At 34.5% G+C, this 18,460-nt stretch overlaps 3 protein-coding genes across 3 annotated transcripts; 2 read left to right on the top strand and 1 right to left on the bottom strand.

Annotated features, from left to right (window-relative positions):
* Positions 1-72: 72 nt before the first annotated feature.
* On the top strand, positions 73-1,196 carry LOC120630517 (ubiquitin carboxyl-terminal hydrolase isozyme L3). Its single transcript, XM_039899770.1, has 2 exons — positions 73-272; positions 347-1,196. The coding sequence occupies exon 2, from the start codon at positions 353-355 to the stop codon at positions 1,043-1,045; it is 693 nt and encodes a 230-aa protein (XP_039755704.1). The 5' UTR covers positions 73-272; positions 347-352; the 3' UTR covers positions 1,046-1,196.
* A 1,768-nt stretch (positions 1,197-2,964) lies between these two features.
* Positions 2,965-12,322, bottom strand: LOC120630507 (major facilitator superfamily domain-containing protein 12-like). Its single transcript, XM_039899759.1, has 8 exons — positions 11,783-12,322; positions 11,162-11,369; positions 10,344-10,428; positions 9,131-9,322; positions 7,948-8,245; positions 6,932-7,082; positions 4,650-4,777; positions 2,965-3,226 (listed from the first exon to the last, which is right to left on the bottom strand). Exons 1-8 carry the CDS (start codon positions 12,060-12,062, stop codon positions 3,162-3,164), a joined length of 1,407 nt encoding a protein of 468 aa, XP_039755693.1. The 5' UTR covers positions 12,063-12,322; the 3' UTR covers positions 2,965-3,161.
* A 1,144-nt stretch (positions 12,323-13,466) lies between these two features.
* LOC120633734 (GPI transamidase component PIG-T) lies at positions 13,467-16,380 on the top strand. The gene is made up of 3 exons (XM_039904065.1): positions 13,467-14,058; positions 14,439-15,728; positions 16,129-16,380. The coding sequence occupies exons 1-3, from the start codon at positions 13,896-13,898 to the stop codon at positions 16,347-16,349; spliced, it is 1,674 nt and encodes a 557-aa protein (XP_039759999.1). The 5' UTR covers positions 13,467-13,895; the 3' UTR covers positions 16,350-16,380.
* The last annotated feature ends 2,080 nt before the right edge of the window (positions 16,381-18,460 follow it).

Genomic DNA, 18,460 nt, shown 5'->3' on the forward strand with positions numbered 1-18,460 from the left:
TTTTTTGCTTCTCTATGGCTTGATGACACTGACAGCCCAGTAAAAAAATATGACACTGACAGCCGACAGAGTCAGGACAGATGACTTGTGAATTTTCTAACCGGCGCGGCGTCGATTAAATATGTACTAGTATTGATTATTTTTAAGACTACTTCATTGGGAATTTCCTCGAGGCTTACAGTCAACCATACTCGTCAAAAGTTTTCCCTCAAGAAATTGAAATTCATTTAACAGTTTATTTCTAGTCAGAAAGACAAAGAAGAACATTTCAGGTACGATTAAATACTTAAATTAACAATGATTTCAGTCAGTTACAAACACCGGTAACGTTGTTCTTTAATTTTAGCTCGAGATGGCGACTGAAACTTTAATTCCTTTGGAATCTAATCCCGATGTCATGAATAAATTTCTTCAAAAACTCGGTGTTCCAAATAAATGGGGGATTGTAGATGTTATGGGATTAGAACCTGATATGCTGTCTTGGGTGCCAAAGCCGGTCGCGGCAGTGACACTCCTTTTTCCCATCTCTCAAGCCTATGAACAACATAAGGATAAGGAAGAAAGTGAAATATTATCCAAAGGTCAAGAAGTTTCTGGAAATCTCTTTTATATGAAACAGAATATTAGCAATGCATGTGGCACTGTGGCACTCGTTCATGGAGTGGCTAACAATGTAGACAAAATTGAACTATCAGATGGTCATATGAAAAAATTCCTACAAGAGGCTAAAGGTTTGGATGCTGCTGGTAGGGGCAAGCTCTTGGAAGGATTTGAGGGTATTATTAATGCCCACAAGGAGTTAGCTCAAGAAGGGCAAACCAACACTCCCAGTGCTGATGATCCTGTTAATCATCATTTCATTACTTTTGTGCATAAAGATGGATCTCTGTATGAGCTTGATGGACGCAAGGCATTCCCAATTAATCATGGTCCTACTACTGCAGATTCCCTCTTGGAAGATGCATCCAAGATATGCAAAGAGTTTATGGCACGTGATCCAGAGGAAGTCCGCTTCACGGTAGTTGCTTTAGCTGCTTCTGATTAAGGGAGTCTGGCATCAACACTAAAATATGGCACAGAGTACCATATTCTAGCTTCAACATGCTATGCTTTTAACTTTCAACTGTTAAACAAATTTTATATCTATTTGTATGCTGTGCAAGCCTTTGTGATAATAAACTATTATAGAAAGTAATTCTATTTGGTTTTAATCCTTGAATATGATCCCTTATTAATTAAATACTTTATAAATAATTTGTAAAAGTTAGACATAGTCCCTTTGTATTACTGTAATGTATTATACTATTTTGGTAGGTGGTAGAAACCTACCAAAATATAATAATTTTTCATTATTCAAAATGCAATTCAAGTTAAATATGTTTTCTTGCACCATTTAAATAAATAGGTAAAAAATATAATTAAAACTAAGGGCAAATAACATCATTTTACCCAAATTCTTTTTCGCTACTTATGCTCTTAAGGATTTGTTTAGGTGGGTTTGAGTGTGTGCATGTTTATGTGTGTTAATTACATATTTTTCCACAACTACCCCAATATGGGTTTCAAATGAAAGGGCTTGACTAGTCAAATACCAAACACTGTGATCAATTTCAAATCCAAGATCCAAATCCAGTATCCAGCGCAAAATGGAAAATTGTCATTCCATATGAGTATCAAAAGAATGGGCTTGACTAGTAGAATAGAATATTGAATAGTGGGGGTTTATTATTCATATATATCGGCGCAACGATATATGAAGTTGCTAAATTGATTATCCTAAACTTAAATTATTTAAGTTTATTTGTGTACATCTTGCAATCAGTCTGTGGACTATGAGCAGATGTTTTGTTAAACAAGATAACTCCCCCAGTGGGAAGATCTCCCATGTGTCAAATCTGGCTATCTAGGATATCTGTCTGAATTTTTTTTAACCCAAATAAACAATATGGACATATAGTATGATTTATCCCACTATGGGGTGCAGCATGTGACTCCAATAAAAATATAACACAAAGGACAGAAAATTATATCATAAAGCAGCAATCTAATGCTCCGAAAAATGCCGTGGTTCCGAAAAATAAGTGAGCTCCATGAGTATGTTAATATAAAAACTAGGAAACTAGGAGGAGGAAATAAAGAGTAAGTTTAAAATACAAAACAAGACTTGTCAACCACCCAAAACCACCTAACGATGCAAGTCACCATGCCAGAAATGGTTGGCTGATTCAAAATTATTAAAATTAAATTAGAGTTGCTTGCTTATAATTGAAGTACAACGGTTATTTGCCCCACCTGGGATTTCTTAAAAATACGGGCTGGGAGCTCAGCTCTGTTATCGCATGACGTGTGATAACATTTTAAAGAGCAATACAATAAATATTTGGAGAAACAAGTCAATTTAATTACTGTCAATATGGATTTTTGATAATGATGAAGAAAATGACGACAGCGTGGCATTCTTTTTAAAAACGATATCGCGTCAGAGGCTCCTTCATAAATAGATTTTTACTTGTCCTTTCCATTACTGTGCAATGGTGCACTTTGTCCACTAAACACAAAGAGAAGAGAGATAATGGTCTCTTTTTATCTATCTCTGTATAATGCTTATTTTTATCAGAGTAATCTCACACTATACTCTTATTTTTTCATGTCTTATTATGTAAACAATCTTAAAAATATCAAAAATTATGAAAATAATTATAAAGTAAATGTCTTTTTATTTAATTAATTTATACTTCATTTATATTTTTTCATGTCTTATTATGTAAACAATCTTAAAAATATCAAAAATTATGAAAATAATCATAAAGTAAATGTCTTTTTATTTAATTAATTTATACTTCATTTATTTATTTAACATTTTCCTATTTTGGATTTCATAGGTTGTTTTCTAAAAAGGAATTAATAAATTGTTTTCATTACAAGACATGTTAGGTAAATTAATATACAATCAATATAAACATCTATCCCAACAGCATACCTTATAATTTCTTAAATTCAGGTTTCAATAAAATACTCCACAATCAATAACTTAACTCTTGCAATACTTATCAAAATATACATATGTCATAAAATATTTCAAAGCATCTTCTATTTCATTGTGCTTTATACATTGTCTAAGCTAAGTACAAAAAATGTTTAATATAATAATAGTAGCTTAGCTAACTTTCTAATATATTATGTGGTGGTGTTGAAATGATTTCGTCATCATTAACAGTTGGATTACCTGAAAAATAAAATGCAATTAATATTAATGCTTTCACTATCAATTATTAAGATGAAACTGTACAGAGGTTTACATGAAAAAGACAAATATATCTACTTAAATTAAAACATATAAAAATAATGGAAATAAAGGAAGGTGATGAAAACACCATTGTACACGAAATGTCAATCTATGTTTAATTATATAATTGTGACTAATGTCCGTTTTCACTAACGCCGGACAAGGCAATGCCTAAAACAATAATAAGTAACGCTTAATCAAAGAAGATTCCTAGGAATGCATTTACCTTTCACCAATCGAATTTCACACATATATTCTAACTTTTCAATAGTTCTTGCCACATATTGTGCCGCACAATTGGTGTGCTATTTTGTGTTTGTTTTATCACATTTTTCGTATGAATTTATGATAATTAAAAAAAAACTAATTTATATTGTTTTCATTTGTCAAGTCACCAAGTGTCAGTTTACGAGTCTCCTAAACTTGACGAACGAACGTTTATCTTCTCCTTTACCCTGGCGCCGGGCTTTGGCACCTGCCACCTGCCTGCTATTTCTATTTTATCCCACAATTTTAATTAATAACTAAGAAAACGTACGGCAATTTTTTTTTACGGGTAACATTGTAATTTTTTTAATAACGGAAAATTGTACTGAATTGGGGGAAGCGGTCAGCCATTTTGTCAGAAATATGGTTCATAACATATATGAAGAACTATGCAACGTTTAAATGAAAACCGAAATAATGCTTCAGAGTTTTTAAAGGTAAGTACATTGTTACTGTCTCTGAGATTTATCTGTGAAACCGAAATCCGAATAGTTTTGAGATAACATAGTTTTTACTGAATCAGATACAGCCCTAACATCACATGCAAAAGTAAAATCAAGTTACTCCTGTCACTTTATTAGATACGCGTCGTGTACCGTAGGTACTATGCACGTGTCGTTCTTCAATAGCATTGTCATAAGTAAACACTTAGAATGTTTTGAATTCGTTTGTATGGAAAAATGAATATGTATATATTTTTACAGGGCGATTCCTTATGCAATATACTTATGCACCCTTCAAGGTTTCAACAGCATTTCGTAATTCCGTTACACATTGTATAGTTTGTTAATTAATAGTTCAAGATTTTTCCATCTCATTTAGCAGCACTCCGCTTAGCGCCCGTTATAGCCTAACGTGCGTAACGTTTCGCTAACTATTAGGAAAGTTTTTTTTTTTTTAATTTTAGTACGACAACGACTCTCATATGTGTATGAATGTTTAGGGAACGCTCATACCGTATCAGTGGAAAATCAATTATGGAATGGTAAATCTATGCCGAGAAATCTTTTTATAGGATTAACTTAGGCATTACCTTGTTCGTCTTTGGTGAATATGTGCAGTCTGTAGCTACTAGGTTAGCTTGTACGATACTTACTGTTAACAATAAGGGAATCGTGCGTCACACTCGGCAACACAAGCGTGAGGGCGAGGCCGAGTACAGTGGCGGCGCCGCAAACCCACGACAACACGTAGCGATAATATGACGCGTCTGCTGCGTCGGCACTGCACACAAATTAAATGCATCTTATGCTCGGGCCACAACCTATTGACTAACCAAAACATTTTTATGGCTTCATTCATAAGGTTCAAAATTGCAAAATTTGACTACTTTCTTCTTCATTTTGTTGCACTATTCAGGGAAATACGTAACAGAAAATAGCCAGACTACCTATCATGGTTCTGTATGCGGTAATGGCTTCCTAAATAATTTATCTTTATCAAAGTGTAATTTACAGAAGTTTAAGTCTACGATGAATTATAAACAAAAAGAATGCGGGAAAAATAGCGACACAAACCTTATACTTATGAAAAATCTTAGGAATAAAGCTTTGATTCGCGTAATTTTAATTTGAATTTCTATAACGTCATTTAAAACTGTCATAATTTCTTTATTTTTCTTCTGGCACTCGACATTTTAATGTTGATACGAATGGGATAGTTAAAATACTCGCGTACTTATATTTTGTCATCGCCGAGCCCTCCTCGCAAAATAGGAATACGTCAATGCGCAATATTGCCATAATCATCGGCATAATACTTGCCGATATTTTTTATCATATTGCATGGTTAACTGGTAGATACTAGCGTTGGCTTTTTGTGATATTTATTACAAAACGTGTTGCAAGTTGTGCTTCTTTATTTTTTTTCCTCTAATTATTGTAATTAAAACCTAATTATTATTGGTTCCTTGTCCATAGATAGGATAATTATTGTGACGTCGCTTCATCTGGCTTGGGGTTCCAACTGAAAAACAGCGCTGCATTCCTATCAAGCAATGTAGCATAAGGGGGCGTTCATAAAATACGTCAGATGTTTAAGGGAGGGAGGGGGTCGAGTCAAATCTCATCTAATCTTACGATGGAGAGGAGGGGGGTCTCACAAATATTACGCTATTTTTCTTTCCTGCTTGAAACAAAAAAAAATTATACTATTTTGGTCCATTGGTCTTTTTAAAATAACAATCCAACATGTTAACGTAAAAAACCCACATTTTGAAAAATCTCACGTGTAATTGGGGGATGAGGTTGAATAAAATCTCACGAAATCTCACCAGGGGGGAGGGAGGCACAGAAAATTTAAAAAAACACCTCACGTTATTTATGGACGCCCCCTAATGCCGAGCTGGAAAATATTACTAGGTGGAAAATTTTACACATTACACGCGTTTGCCTGGCGTTTCTGCTAATTCTGTATTGAGTTGTGTTCCATTAGCGGAGGCGCTGGATGGCATGTAAGTGCCTTATTTTAGTAATAAAGATACTTTCTTTCTTTCGATACTCCGCGCGCTCAATTGAGTGAACACACTACGTCAACGGTCATTTTCAACACCCATATGGCAATAATACGTCGGTAGAACAAGACGGAAATAAACGTAAGTGTGGCCGTTTCAAGACGATAATTGTCGCGTTAAAATAAATCCCCCACCCGAGTTATCGCTTAACGTCGAATGGCAATTTTAACGCCGCCGTTGTGGCTGCACCTACTCTAACGTCTAACATCGCGATAATCAATGGCGGCTTCCGTTAATGTGGCCCGAGCATTAGTGGCTTCAACAAGTAATTTATAACCTACCTAACCGTATTCAGTAAGTAACAACGACAGTGTCGGATTCCGGCTGAGAGCTTCGCTGGTTAGCTCAACGAGGACTCACATAACCTGATTTATTGATAAACGTGCGTTTGCAGTCGCCACACGTCAATCCAGCGGCAATATAGTAATATTATAATGCCGCTGGTGGTCGGTCTTTGGCCGCACTCACATAGTTAATATTATTGACCATATAAATATTGATAATACTTTTTTTTCAATACTACAACTGCAACCTGTGTGAAGAGTTTTTTTTTAATCTTTTGATAATTGAACACGCAAATCATACAATACATAATTTGACAGCCAATTGGGGCAGTAGACAGCGACCCTGCTTTCTGAGTCCAAGGCTGTGGGTTCGATTCCCACAACTGGAAAATGTTTGTTCCCTGAAAACCTGTGTTTTTCAGTGCCGAGTGTTTATCTGTACATTATAAGTATTTACTCATGTATGTTATTTATCAGTTATTTTAGTATCCAAAATACAAGCTACGTTTACTTTGGGGCTAGTTAGCGATGTGTGGTATTGTCGTAATATATTTAATTTAAAAAAAAACTAAACAAACTTACTACATCTGTATAATAGCAATAGCTGCCCCGCAAGAGAGCTTGTCTGTGAAGCTCATCAGCCCGTACACAAACGCAGAGGCGTCAGTAGTCGCCCCGACAAGATCAGCTGTGAGAGACAGGCTTGTAACCAGCATTTCCGCACCTCCAAACCCTATTGACAGACCAGACAAAGTAACAATACCGATTCAATTTATTTACGACCGAAATTCATAATTTAGTATCAACAAGGAAGAGTTGAAAAGGAATTGCAATACTAATGTTAATTTAAACAAAAAATAATAATGAAGCATACTGTCAATACTAAGTAAATTCCTTGACACAATATTTACAGGTTTGTTGAAATAAGTATTGTTACTTTTTGTTTTATTGCTAAAGAGTATTCTAACTATGCTAAGGTGCGTATTTCAGGAAGTAGTGTGTTAAATAGACAGAATAACTGGAAGGTTTTACAGGTATTACATATTAAATGCCTCATTGATAAATACAGCGGCAGTGAAACCGTCATGCCTTATTATAATTAACCAAGTCGTTATATTTTTTTTTTTTATTCCATTATAAGTAAGCCCATGACTGCAGCAATATCACCAGCTGGTAAGTGATGTTGCAGTCCAAGATGGTAAAGGGCTAACGTTATCAGTTATATAAAACCAATAATCCCAATTGGTTTTCGCGACATCGTACCGAGATATTAAACAGCTTAGCAACATGTCTTTGTCGGTAGGTATGGGTACAGGGTGGTAACTAGCCTTGGCCGAAGCCTCCCACAGGACCAGACAAGAGAAAATTAAGATATTATAAATTTGTCCCTGCCGGGAATAGAACCCACGACCTCCAACGTACCAATGCGCCAGGGAGGTCACCAGTGTCATAATATAATATAATTACACTGATATCAAAGTGCAAAGTTATTAGGTAGGTACCATCTGATAAGCACTTGCTGAATCAATAACTTCAGAGCTGTTTACAAAATTAAATGATTGACAAACATGTTTAATCTATGTAACTGTTTTACTAACCTATTAACACAGCAACAACATAGATAAAGTACACTTTGTAGGTATTGCTGGAATCAAAGTAAATCCAGAGGAAGCCGGTCAATGCACATACAGAGCCGAGCAAATAGCTTAGTTTTCTCGTAAAGGATCTTGGAGCCAACCTCTGTAAGCCAGCTGCTGCCAGGCTTCCGATATACATGGCTAGCGGTACAACAGCCAGTGCCCGTGCTGCTAACCCCAAGGTTTGGTGGAGGTATAGGGGTATCAGAACTTGAGATATGTTCACGACAAGCCGAGTGCTCATGTATATGCCTGCAACCTGAAAAACTATATTAAATAAGTTTATACAACGAGTAACCGAATAACGAAATAATGATGATGGATGCATAAGTATATTTCATAATGAATCAACTTGTAAAAATATTATTTATCCATTCAATCGAATCCCAATCATTCTAAAAGTTTAGTTATGATAACCCTATTGAAGATAAAATACTGACACGCGCATAGTACATACGCTACGCGACGCGTTCCTTATAAAGTGACGGGAGTCACATTATTTTAATTCTGCATGTGATTTTAAGACCTTATCTTATTTCTTTCAGTATAAAGTATGGCAGTGCAGTGGTTTACTCGAAAACTATAAGGTTTTCGGTTTCACAGAGAAGTCTCAGAGACAGTACATAATTCAAAAATTTATTTATTTCAAGTAGGCCTAATATAAGCACTTTTGAAACGTCAAGTCTGTATGTGTGTAGTGACTCTACCACCAGTTCGGAAGGCAGATTCTACTGAGCAGAAGCCGGCAAGAAACTCAGCAGTTGCTCTTTTCCAATATCAACAATTTACATTTTACGTTTTTAAAATTCATTTTTCTATCTTGTTAGAGATGAAAGCGGAGCCGGATGCTTCCAAGCAACCTTGTCATTATCACCAATTGTATAATAACCTCGCTGTAATAAATGTGTTTTAACACATTCTTTAAACTTATGTACCTCTAAAGCCTGTAAAGTAATATTTCGGTTTTCATTTACATATAACATAACATGTGTGCATTGGTGATATATTTTTATTATTTTGAGGAAACAAAGTATCTCTATACCAAATATATAACAGATCATGGGGGACTTCTAAAAACTGAAAATAAACTGGAAGATGTGGGCAACAGCAGTCAAGTATTTAATATATATGGATTTATTCTTACCTGATACAACAACCCTTTGCGTAATATATCACAATGTACTGTTGTACTTTCATTATTATCAGATGTAAGTAATTGACTCCTCTGTTGTTTCTCAGACACAGTGATGTGAAACACAGTGGAAGCCAGTGTACCAACAGACATGGCTATTAAAATTATATGTTTGAATTTCCATGCATCAGCTGGCCCTACTTGCTGAAAAACAAATGAAAAATAATTTAAATAATAGATTTTTTTTATATACTAGCTTTCATGTTATTGCATTTCCTATAAACATAATAATCAAAAAGACTTGGGAATTCATAATTTCTGAATGTTCCCTGGTCTAGTCTGGGCTGGTGACTTTGGCGGTGGCTGATTAACACCTTACTGACAGAGACAGTGTCAGCAAGCGATTCCGGTACAATGTGATGGAGAAAACATTTAGGGGTATGGGTTTAATTTATCTGCCATACTCCATTTATAGGTTAGCCCACTGCTATCTTAGATCTCATGATCATTCGTGCGATATATAAAATGGGCCCAAGAGAGTCATTAAGGGATAAATTTAAAGAAGTTAAAATAATGACGGTGCATAGTCAGTACATATATGAAAATTTAATTTATGTCCATAAAAATATATCAAAATTTAAAAAGAAAATGCACTGTAACAATATAAATATTAGAAGCAAAAATAAACTCGTTGTGCAGTTTACTAGGCTACACGAAATTGCAAATTCATTCAAGGGCAATTGTATATTATTTTATAACAAATTACCAAATGAAATCTTTGAGTTGTCTCTCAATAAGTTCAAAGTTTATATAAAACGTAAGCTTACAGAAAAATCCTATTATAACATTAAGGATTATTTAAACGATAAAAAAGCTTGGGTGTGAATTGCTCTAGCTTCATAGCTTAATTTAAATTTACTGGAAGATGGTGATAACAAAAAAATAAATTTACCCGGCTAAGTTTGTTGTGGGCTCTTCTTAGACCAGGGCGCGTTTGGAACCCTCGTAGCTTTAGATTTAAGTTGGCGAACGAAGTTATCACCATCCCGTTACAATTATGTAAACAATTATGTATGAACGCTTCATAAGTGCCTGTGATAGGCCTACATGAATAAAGAAATTTTGAATTTGAATTTGATCACTTACCACCATGTTAGATTGCAGTCAACCGCTAACTTGTAGTGTAATAAAAAAAAGATTATTCCAAGAAAACATTTAAACTTACTTTTTTATCACAATCACCAGTTACATGCAGTATTATCCATGTGAACAGGTACACAAATAAATTGGAGAAAACTGTAAATCCATATCTGTAAAATAAATGTATAAATATTTATTACTTTATTCTTTAAACTAGGTTAAAAATATCTGAGAATAAAATATTTTTTAAGAATATTTTTATTCACAACATTATTCCAGCCATTCATACCAATCATCTGCTAATTTAAAGCACAATTAAAAGTTTTCTATCCTAGTTAATAGATCATTATAGTGTGTTAAAAACTAAGTTGTTGGGCAATAAATTCCAATCTGAGTATTACTTGCACTCATTGGTCATCATAATAATGTAGCTCTTCCCTACCATTTCACCTACTTTAACTAAGTGTCATAATGTGATATTATATTGGCCATGCAGACACCTCACTCATAGACTTAGAGCCCTCCCATGAATCTTGTAGTTATCTCATAAACTGTGTGCAAATTTACACTCTGCAAACAGCAAAGTTTATCTAGATAATAAAATATTACCTTATGATTCCTATGCTTAAAATTGATGATTGTAGCAACCTTAATTTTTTTAAATATTATCATTATGACACATTTCATGACAATAATATTTATAAATTTGTGTCCTTATTTTAGTGTGTGTGTACATGTGATAAAACAACATATTAGCTTATTTTGTTCTTCTTTGCTTTACAAATACTATAACAGCAGAGATACTATAACGGCAGAAGTAAAATATAGTCTCTGCTACTTCTGGATAAAACAGCTTTATAACTGTGAAAGAATTATAAAATTGGAAGATGTATTCATGATTACCTGATGGCAGTAAGATGTGTCCGGACATGAGGATCCTCTGCAAGTTCTGGAATTAAGCTAAGATGTGATATTTGCACAGCTGCCCATCCAATTTGAAATATTGTTATGAAGGCAGCAAAGTAAAACATCTGTGCCCATCTGTGCGTTGTGGAACATCCAATGCATTGTGTGAAGATGAAAGGGAATGATGACAAAACGCATAATGTACCTGAAACATTTAAACAAATTGTTCTAGAATAATTACATTCATCACCATCATCATCATCATCAGCCTTTGAAGTGTCCCACTGCTGGGAGTAAAACCATTTCTCAAAAGCAAAATAATATAATAGTTAACTGCAGGATTTAAGGGATAAACGAAGGTGTGGCAGGGCAAACACAGCATATCACCACAAGGTGTTAGGTAAAGAATAATAATAGGCATAGGCAATCTGAATACATTGTGATTATAGCTTAAGACAAAAACACAGTAGATAATAATCATTTTTTTCATACCTGCGGTAAGGATTGTGCAAAGGAGCTTTTGAGTCACCAGCTGAGACAACCAGTCTGTTTTATGGTGCAATAATAGTATTTAGGTATTTATACTAAGTGTGTTGTGAGTTTACCACTAAGACTTACCAAAAAGATGCCACAATTTTCTTCTCCCATATCTTGCACTTAAATAGTTGTTTGTATGGTCGGAATGATAACCAATAAAAGGAGTAAACAAAGCATCTACAACCTGTCCTATCAACATCAAGTATCCGGCTTGAGCCGCGGTAAATTCGAGAACGAGATTAAAAAATACTAAAAAATATGTAAACCACAAACTAGCACAAACATCGTTAAGTATATGACCTATTCCGTATCCAAGTTGTAGCCTTAAACTTGTGGATATATCTAAAAGTTCATTATCCATTTTGTTAGTTAAATCCTCCCACTTTTTTAAATCTAAAACTTCACTTAGCTAAACTTTTTGTATAACCTCCTATAACTCTTAACCCTTTGTCATATTTATAAAAAAAACAAGCTCAATCCGAAAACATAGGAAAGTGTTTCTTTAGGAATTGGTAAATCAATTCTGTTTTGCTACATCGAAGTTAGCAAAATGAAAACTCAATGAAAATTGAAAACAAACAAAGTAAATTATCATGACAGTAAACAAGACGGACAAGACCACAGACCAGAACAAGACTGTGGAGTCAGACCTCTAAAGTGTTTGAAGGAATAGGGATGTGTTTTTGAGTGTTTTTTTATCCTTTGCATTGAATCGATATCAAAACATGGTAACTAGCAACCTCCTTACTTTTATCTTAGATGACCAAAATATTTGCTTGTACAAGTTTTAATATCGTGGGCACGGTAGTGCCTCCGCCAAGTCGAGCGCGAAGCAAAAACTGCCATGCCGTACCATCGTTTACTGGAACCATTTCGCCGTATTTTCAGGCCCCTATTTAAGAATCTCTGGATAAGACCAGAACGCAGAAATTTTCGTCATCCAATCACATACTTAAAATCCAAAATTTTCAAGTTAGTTCCAAAGTTAAGCGAAAGTAAAGTTTCGCATTTATGACACTCGCTCACTCATGATCATCAAAATAATATATTAGAACTAGTACTTAATATAAACTCAGAGAACTGAAATTTCTTATAGAGTTAGGGTTTAATGGCCACAAAAAGAGAAATCTATAAAAACAAGGATAGTGGAAGATCTGGAGTATCTGGTGACCCTGATTAAAAAACACAAGAGCACAACGAAACTATTAGAGATCGACATACCTCCTTTACAAAAAATATTCAACTTCATTTGATTGCCGCTTCATGTGATGTCTAAAATCGAAGGTCTGAAGTATCTGATGAAGATCCCTCAGCCGGTCTCAGCTGTATTAGAGATTATTATCATATAATGCCTCCTTTTACTATTAGTACATAAAAAAAACGACTTGCGTTGCAAAAATCCAGCGTAGTGTAACACATCTTCTAATCTAATTTAATCTAGCCTATAGCGTCCCACAGCTGGGCGAATGCAATAATAAATAATAAAGGGCACTACGAAAAACTGTTGCTACAGTACAAGAATCAGAACCAGAAAAAAAGTAAAGAAAGATTTGTACTGAACTGTGTCAAATAAGAAAATCTAATAATATAAATCAATATGCCCACGTTACTACAAAAAGAAGTGAAATCCCACCAAAATCATTCTGTAAAAAAAAAAAGCCAAGTCTCGATGGAGCTGCTGCTTGTTTATCTCTGAAAAGTTACAACAGATGTAACATTACGAGTAAACAAATTGACTTGTACCCACTAACGTACAAAGAAAGTTCAACGGCCAAGTCACACAAAATTGACTATAATAATAAAGAAATCGCAGTAAGGGGCCTCAGACTTGGCACGACTTTGTCTAGATTTAATTACTTTTCAGAGATAAACAAGCAGCTCCATCGAGACTTAGCTAGTTTTTTACAGAATGTTTTTGGTGGGATGGTAATTACCAGATTTAACTTCAATAGGTATAACCGACTATACTGGAAGTTGAAATCCTATCAGTGTTTCGACATTTTAAAGAACTGACAGCTGACAATGACTTCTGACAGAGTACCTCATTTGGAATTTAAAGAAGTTTGTAAAAGGGAAAGAAAACAAAAAGCCGGAAACCCAAATACAAAGTATTGAGGAGAATTGAGATTAATTTGCCTACTAGCCTAATAATAAAGAATTTTACGCAAGAAATTATTTATTTTAATGTATTAAAATGATAAAACTGAGACTATTCCTTAGCTGTATTGCTTTTTTGAGTCCTATTCTTCACATAAAGGGAGATGATTTCAAAGAAGAAATGTTTATCAAACCAATCCCACCCTCTCACCTTTATGTTTACTTCCAATTCTTAACAGTGGCAAATGGAGAAGAATCGTGTAAGTAATAATTCATTAATGTATGCAGGTTATCGTTTCGGGTGTACGCCTTAGTAAGGCATGTTTAAACTATTATTATTAAAGATAATTTTTGGTCTAACAATCCAAAAACAAGGGGTTAAAACTGCACATAAATTAAAATAATATTAACTTGGTAGAAAAAAAATTATGGATTATTTAGTAAGTAAGAAATAGCCTATATAGTTATTGACTTTCTTTTTCTATTGGAAATGCTTCATACAGTATTTCTTATCGTGTAAATTGTTATTTTATTGTGTATGTTTCTCTATTTTGCTTCTAACCATTTCCTAAATAATATACTGTTAAGTGTATCTTTAAATGTCATAAATTATCATACATATTATATTTCTATTACCTAGTTGAACATTCTCACCTTGCACCACGTTCCTTGGGAGAAATTGTGTCAAGATATCAAGTGGAAGAGCTACATTTGACGTTAACTGAAGGACAATGGAAGCACAATGAATGGGGTTACCCTGTATTGGATGCTGCCCCTGGTGCAGAACTGTATGTGTGGTTCTCCCCTGAAGTTGTTGATGTTGATACTCAATGGAAGAAGTTGAGCTCAACGTTATCAGGGCTTTTTTGTGCATCATTAAATTTTATTGAAAATATGAATACCATTTCACCCAAAATGGCCCTATGGCCAGCAGGGGTGACTGGTAAATCAAATCACAACATTACTTCGCAACTAAGGTATGCATCATTGCCCAGAGAAATTGTATGCACTGAGAATTTAACTCCTTGGAAAAAGCTACTGCCATGTGGATCTAGTCATGGTTTTTCATCCCTTCTCAACTCGAGAATGATTCATAATACAAACTATCATTCCATTGGTGTTCATGTGAGAAGAATGTGCGCTGACAGTAGTTGCGTAGAGACTAATTTAGAAATAAAACAGACTGTAGCACTTGTATATGATTTTAAAATTATCAAAAGTATGGATTGGTCAATTAGAAAGTTGTTTGGCCAAGGATTGCCAGGAGCCTGTCCACTTTCATCGTCTAGTAAAATCTATGTTGATACTACTTCCAATAATTCATACCCATTTAAACTGCATCCTGAGCCAAATAGTATCATGTTATCACATAGGGGTGGCAGTGAACTAGAATTGGCAGTATACGATATCAACCATTCCAATATGATGAATGTTAGAGCATCATATGAAGAAAATAATGAAATATTTGTTAAAATTCCCCCACCTCTAACTTTCAACCGATATGTTCTGGGATATGGAAAAGAATTTGGTGGAATAGTTACTGAGTTATCTAATAACTATTGGGCACCTATTGATGTTGTGCTATTAGAAAATGCACCTTGGTGGCTACCAATTCAGCTTAGTACATTAAGAATTAATGGTGAGGCAGATAGTAAATTAATAATGTCAAAATATTATTCTCCTGGAAGAAACAGGCAAAAACCATACCATCTTGAACTATTAATTAAATTGCCACCAAAAACAACAACTACGGTAACTATAGATTTTGAATTTGTCTATCTCAAATGGCAAGAATACCCACCTGATGCAAATCATGGATTCTATATAGGATCTGCATTAATATCTGCTAATCTACCAACTGCAAAAAATTACACCAGCCTTCCAATTACTGGCAGTACATTTGACTCCATCATAAATGCATCAAAGCCATGTAAGTATGAAACTACTACAAATATATTGATAATTTTATCATCTATTAGTTAATGACCCACCAAAAGCTTTATGGATGACCTTAACAAATAATAGATTTTATTTATCTCATTTTCATTTTAATTCTTTTCTATTATAATACCAATCAATGAACAATAATTTGACCAAAAATAAAAATAACTACAAACTAACAATAATATTTCCAAAAAATATTAGCAGTTGGGTGCTATTGCTATTTACTGAGATTTTAGTAAACTCTTTGGCTGCCATAATGTGGTCATCATACTTTTTTTTTAATTAATATAATCAACATTGCTTAAAATATTCCAATACAATCACTATGTAATACTAGTTCAATAATTATACTATAATATGTTAAATATAATTTCTGTTTGTTGCAGGGTATCCCATAGTTTTCCGGACGAATGGGGCTATAGTATCCTTGCCCACACCTGACTTCAGTATGCCATATAATGTTATTTGCCTTGCTTGTACTGTCGTAGCTTTAGCTTTTGGACCTCTTAACAATATTTGTACCAAAGAAGTAGTCTTAAAATTAACTGGTGCCCCTGTTTCTTTAAAGCAGAAAATATTTAATATTTTTAAGAAAAAGAAAGACTAGTCATTCTATTAAATGATAAATCATTTAAAACGTGTTTTACAATTCATTTTCATCTAACATAATTTTTAATTTCACTGTTTGCACCTAAATTTCCGATCACTAGGTGAAAATGTAACTTACTAGCTGTCTGCCCGCGGCTTAGTTCGTAAACAATTTTCAATTTTCCCTCTGAAACTTAAGGAATCGGGATAAAAGGTAGTCTATGATCTTTTCCATGGTAAAGGTTACATGCATGCAAAATTTCATACAAATCCGTTCAGACGTTTTTGTGTGATTGAGTAACAAACATCCACACTTTCACATTTATAATATTAGTAGAATTGTAGGATTTCATTTAGATCGCGCCTCTAATAGAATGCTTCAAGCTCTCCTGTTGCACGGACTAAAGCCAATCCTGTACCAACAATGAACTTTCGCAGAAATTTTGCAATCCGTGAATTAAAATAATGGTTTTTAGATACTTAACATTTTTTGAAGACCTATCCAACAACAATTCACTCCATCAGGTAGACAATTAGTGTCTGAGTGAAGCGTGAGTGGAGGTCGGACGGACAAACTCACATGGTGACACTAAGGCTTCCTTGATGACAGGGTGTTATCTACCGGAACCGCAATATCCTTGACCCTATTGTTGCCGGTCTGCCTATCCCTCCGGATGCATTGAGAGAATATAGCCGTCCAAAAGCGAGTTCGTTAGAAATGTTTCGCCCTTCAATGCCGAATTTATAGGGGAGGGGGTATCCTGTAGATGGGAATCACCCAATATAATTTTTATTTTTCAATCTTCTGGAAACGATTCCTGTAAGTTATTAAAATATAACCGTTACGGCTTAATCGGCTGTATATACGGCTCAATGCAGAACTACGCCAAGATGGGTAATCTGTCCCGATCTTGACGAAATTCAGCATTGAGATAGCATGAATCTTAGAAACACGTATTTTGACTACAAGACAAACTAATCTCGTTTTCCACTGGATTTATAAAAGATCATAACAAAAAAGGAACAGACTTGGCCACCGGCTAGTTTATTAAAAGGATTTTATCCGTTAATCCTCTCTGGTTTGTGGGAAAGCTTCTCTCAATTTACTTTTGGATTTTGCTGCTTTCCGCGTTTAAATATACTAAACTACCCTTTCTTACTTCCTCTTTGTCTACTTTCTGACAAACCATGAACAAAACAATATAATTTCCACTTTTACTTAATACTAGCGGCCCCCGGGACTTCGTCCGCGTATGAGTCAACCTCAAAAGATAGTCATATGCTGTCGCTGACGTTTTTGTATTCATTATCAAACTCTAAAACTTTTTTTAGGAACTGAAGCATATATCTCTTAATCGTTAAGGCAGAGTTCGTAAGAGACGTTTTCGTTCAAGCGTTATTTCTCCGACTACCACGAAAAGGTCTTTCCAGTTTTCGGATTTATAAAGATTCTACAGCACATACAAATAAAGTGGCTTCATATCTAGATCAATGATCCATGATCCAGAGATTGCCCCCGACAACACAAACTTTACCTCTTAACAATATTAGTATAGAAGTTGAATATTATATTGTGTTACTTCACAATGCTTTTTAAAAAACTTCCCGTGATGGTCTATTCCCTAAGCCTCCACCACTTATTCCCAGTTTTCTGTTTTCTTGATATTTTATGGATAACACATGAACAGTTTGTGTCGTAGGGTAAACATTACCCTGCGCCGACTCCAAAATGCAACCTATCTCAATGCAGAATTCCTTCAAGACAGCATTTAAGTCAGCATTGGTTACAAAAGTTATACTTGTCACTAAACCCTGCTAGGTATATTACTATAATAGGTAAGAACTAGTAAGTCAATAATATAATGTTTTTTTAGCGCAGTTGTATTCGACAAACAAATATGCATAATCCAAAACGCATGAATTATTTAGGCGGCTCCGTCACCCACTGATGAATGACCAGAAATAAAAAGTAAGAATGTTTAGTTGTTTCACTATTATTTGACAGGAAGTGGACAAAAATAAAATAAGGACTATTTGAACCCAAAAAGTATAGTATAACAGAGATCAGTGACGTAAACACATAGGTTATATAGATTATATCAAGTATTTAACGCTGCAAGAAATTCAAGA

This window comes from Pararge aegeria, chromosome 2 (assembly GCF_905163445.1).
Source record: "Pararge aegeria chromosome 2, ilParAegt1.1, whole genome shotgun sequence".
In the NCBI taxonomy this organism is placed as follows: domain Eukaryota; kingdom Metazoa; phylum Arthropoda; class Insecta; order Lepidoptera; family Nymphalidae; genus Pararge; species Pararge aegeria.

Excerpts from the sequence above, each read along its gene's own strand:
- LOC120630517 (XM_039899770.1), top strand. The coding sequence starts at position 353 with ATGGCGACTGAAACTTTAATTCCTTTGGAATCTAATCCCGATGTCATG.
- LOC120630507 (XM_039899759.1), bottom strand. The coding sequence starts at position 12,062 with ATGGATAATGAACTTTTAGATATATCCACAAGTTTAAGGCTACAACTT. Across the intron at positions 8,246-9,130 it reads GCAAAGGGTTGTTGTATCAG|GTTGCAGGCATATACATGAG; the intron begins GTAAGAATAAAT and ends ATAGTTTTTCAG. Across the intron at positions 4,778-6,931 it reads ATTGCTATTATACAGATGTA|TGCCGACGCAGCAGACGCGT; the intron begins GTAAGTTTGTTT and ends ATTTGTGTGCAG.
- LOC120633734 (XM_039904065.1), top strand. The coding sequence starts at position 13,896 with ATGATAAAACTGAGACTATTCCTTAGCTGTATTGCTTTTTTGAGTCCT. Across the intron at positions 14,059-14,438 it reads GGCAAATGGAGAAGAATCGT|TTGAACATTCTCACCTTGCA; the intron begins GTAAGTAATAAT and ends TCTATTACCTAG. Across the intron at positions 15,729-16,128 it reads CATAAATGCATCAAAGCCAT|GGTATCCCATAGTTTTCCGG; the intron begins GTAAGTATGAAA and ends TGTTTGTTGCAG.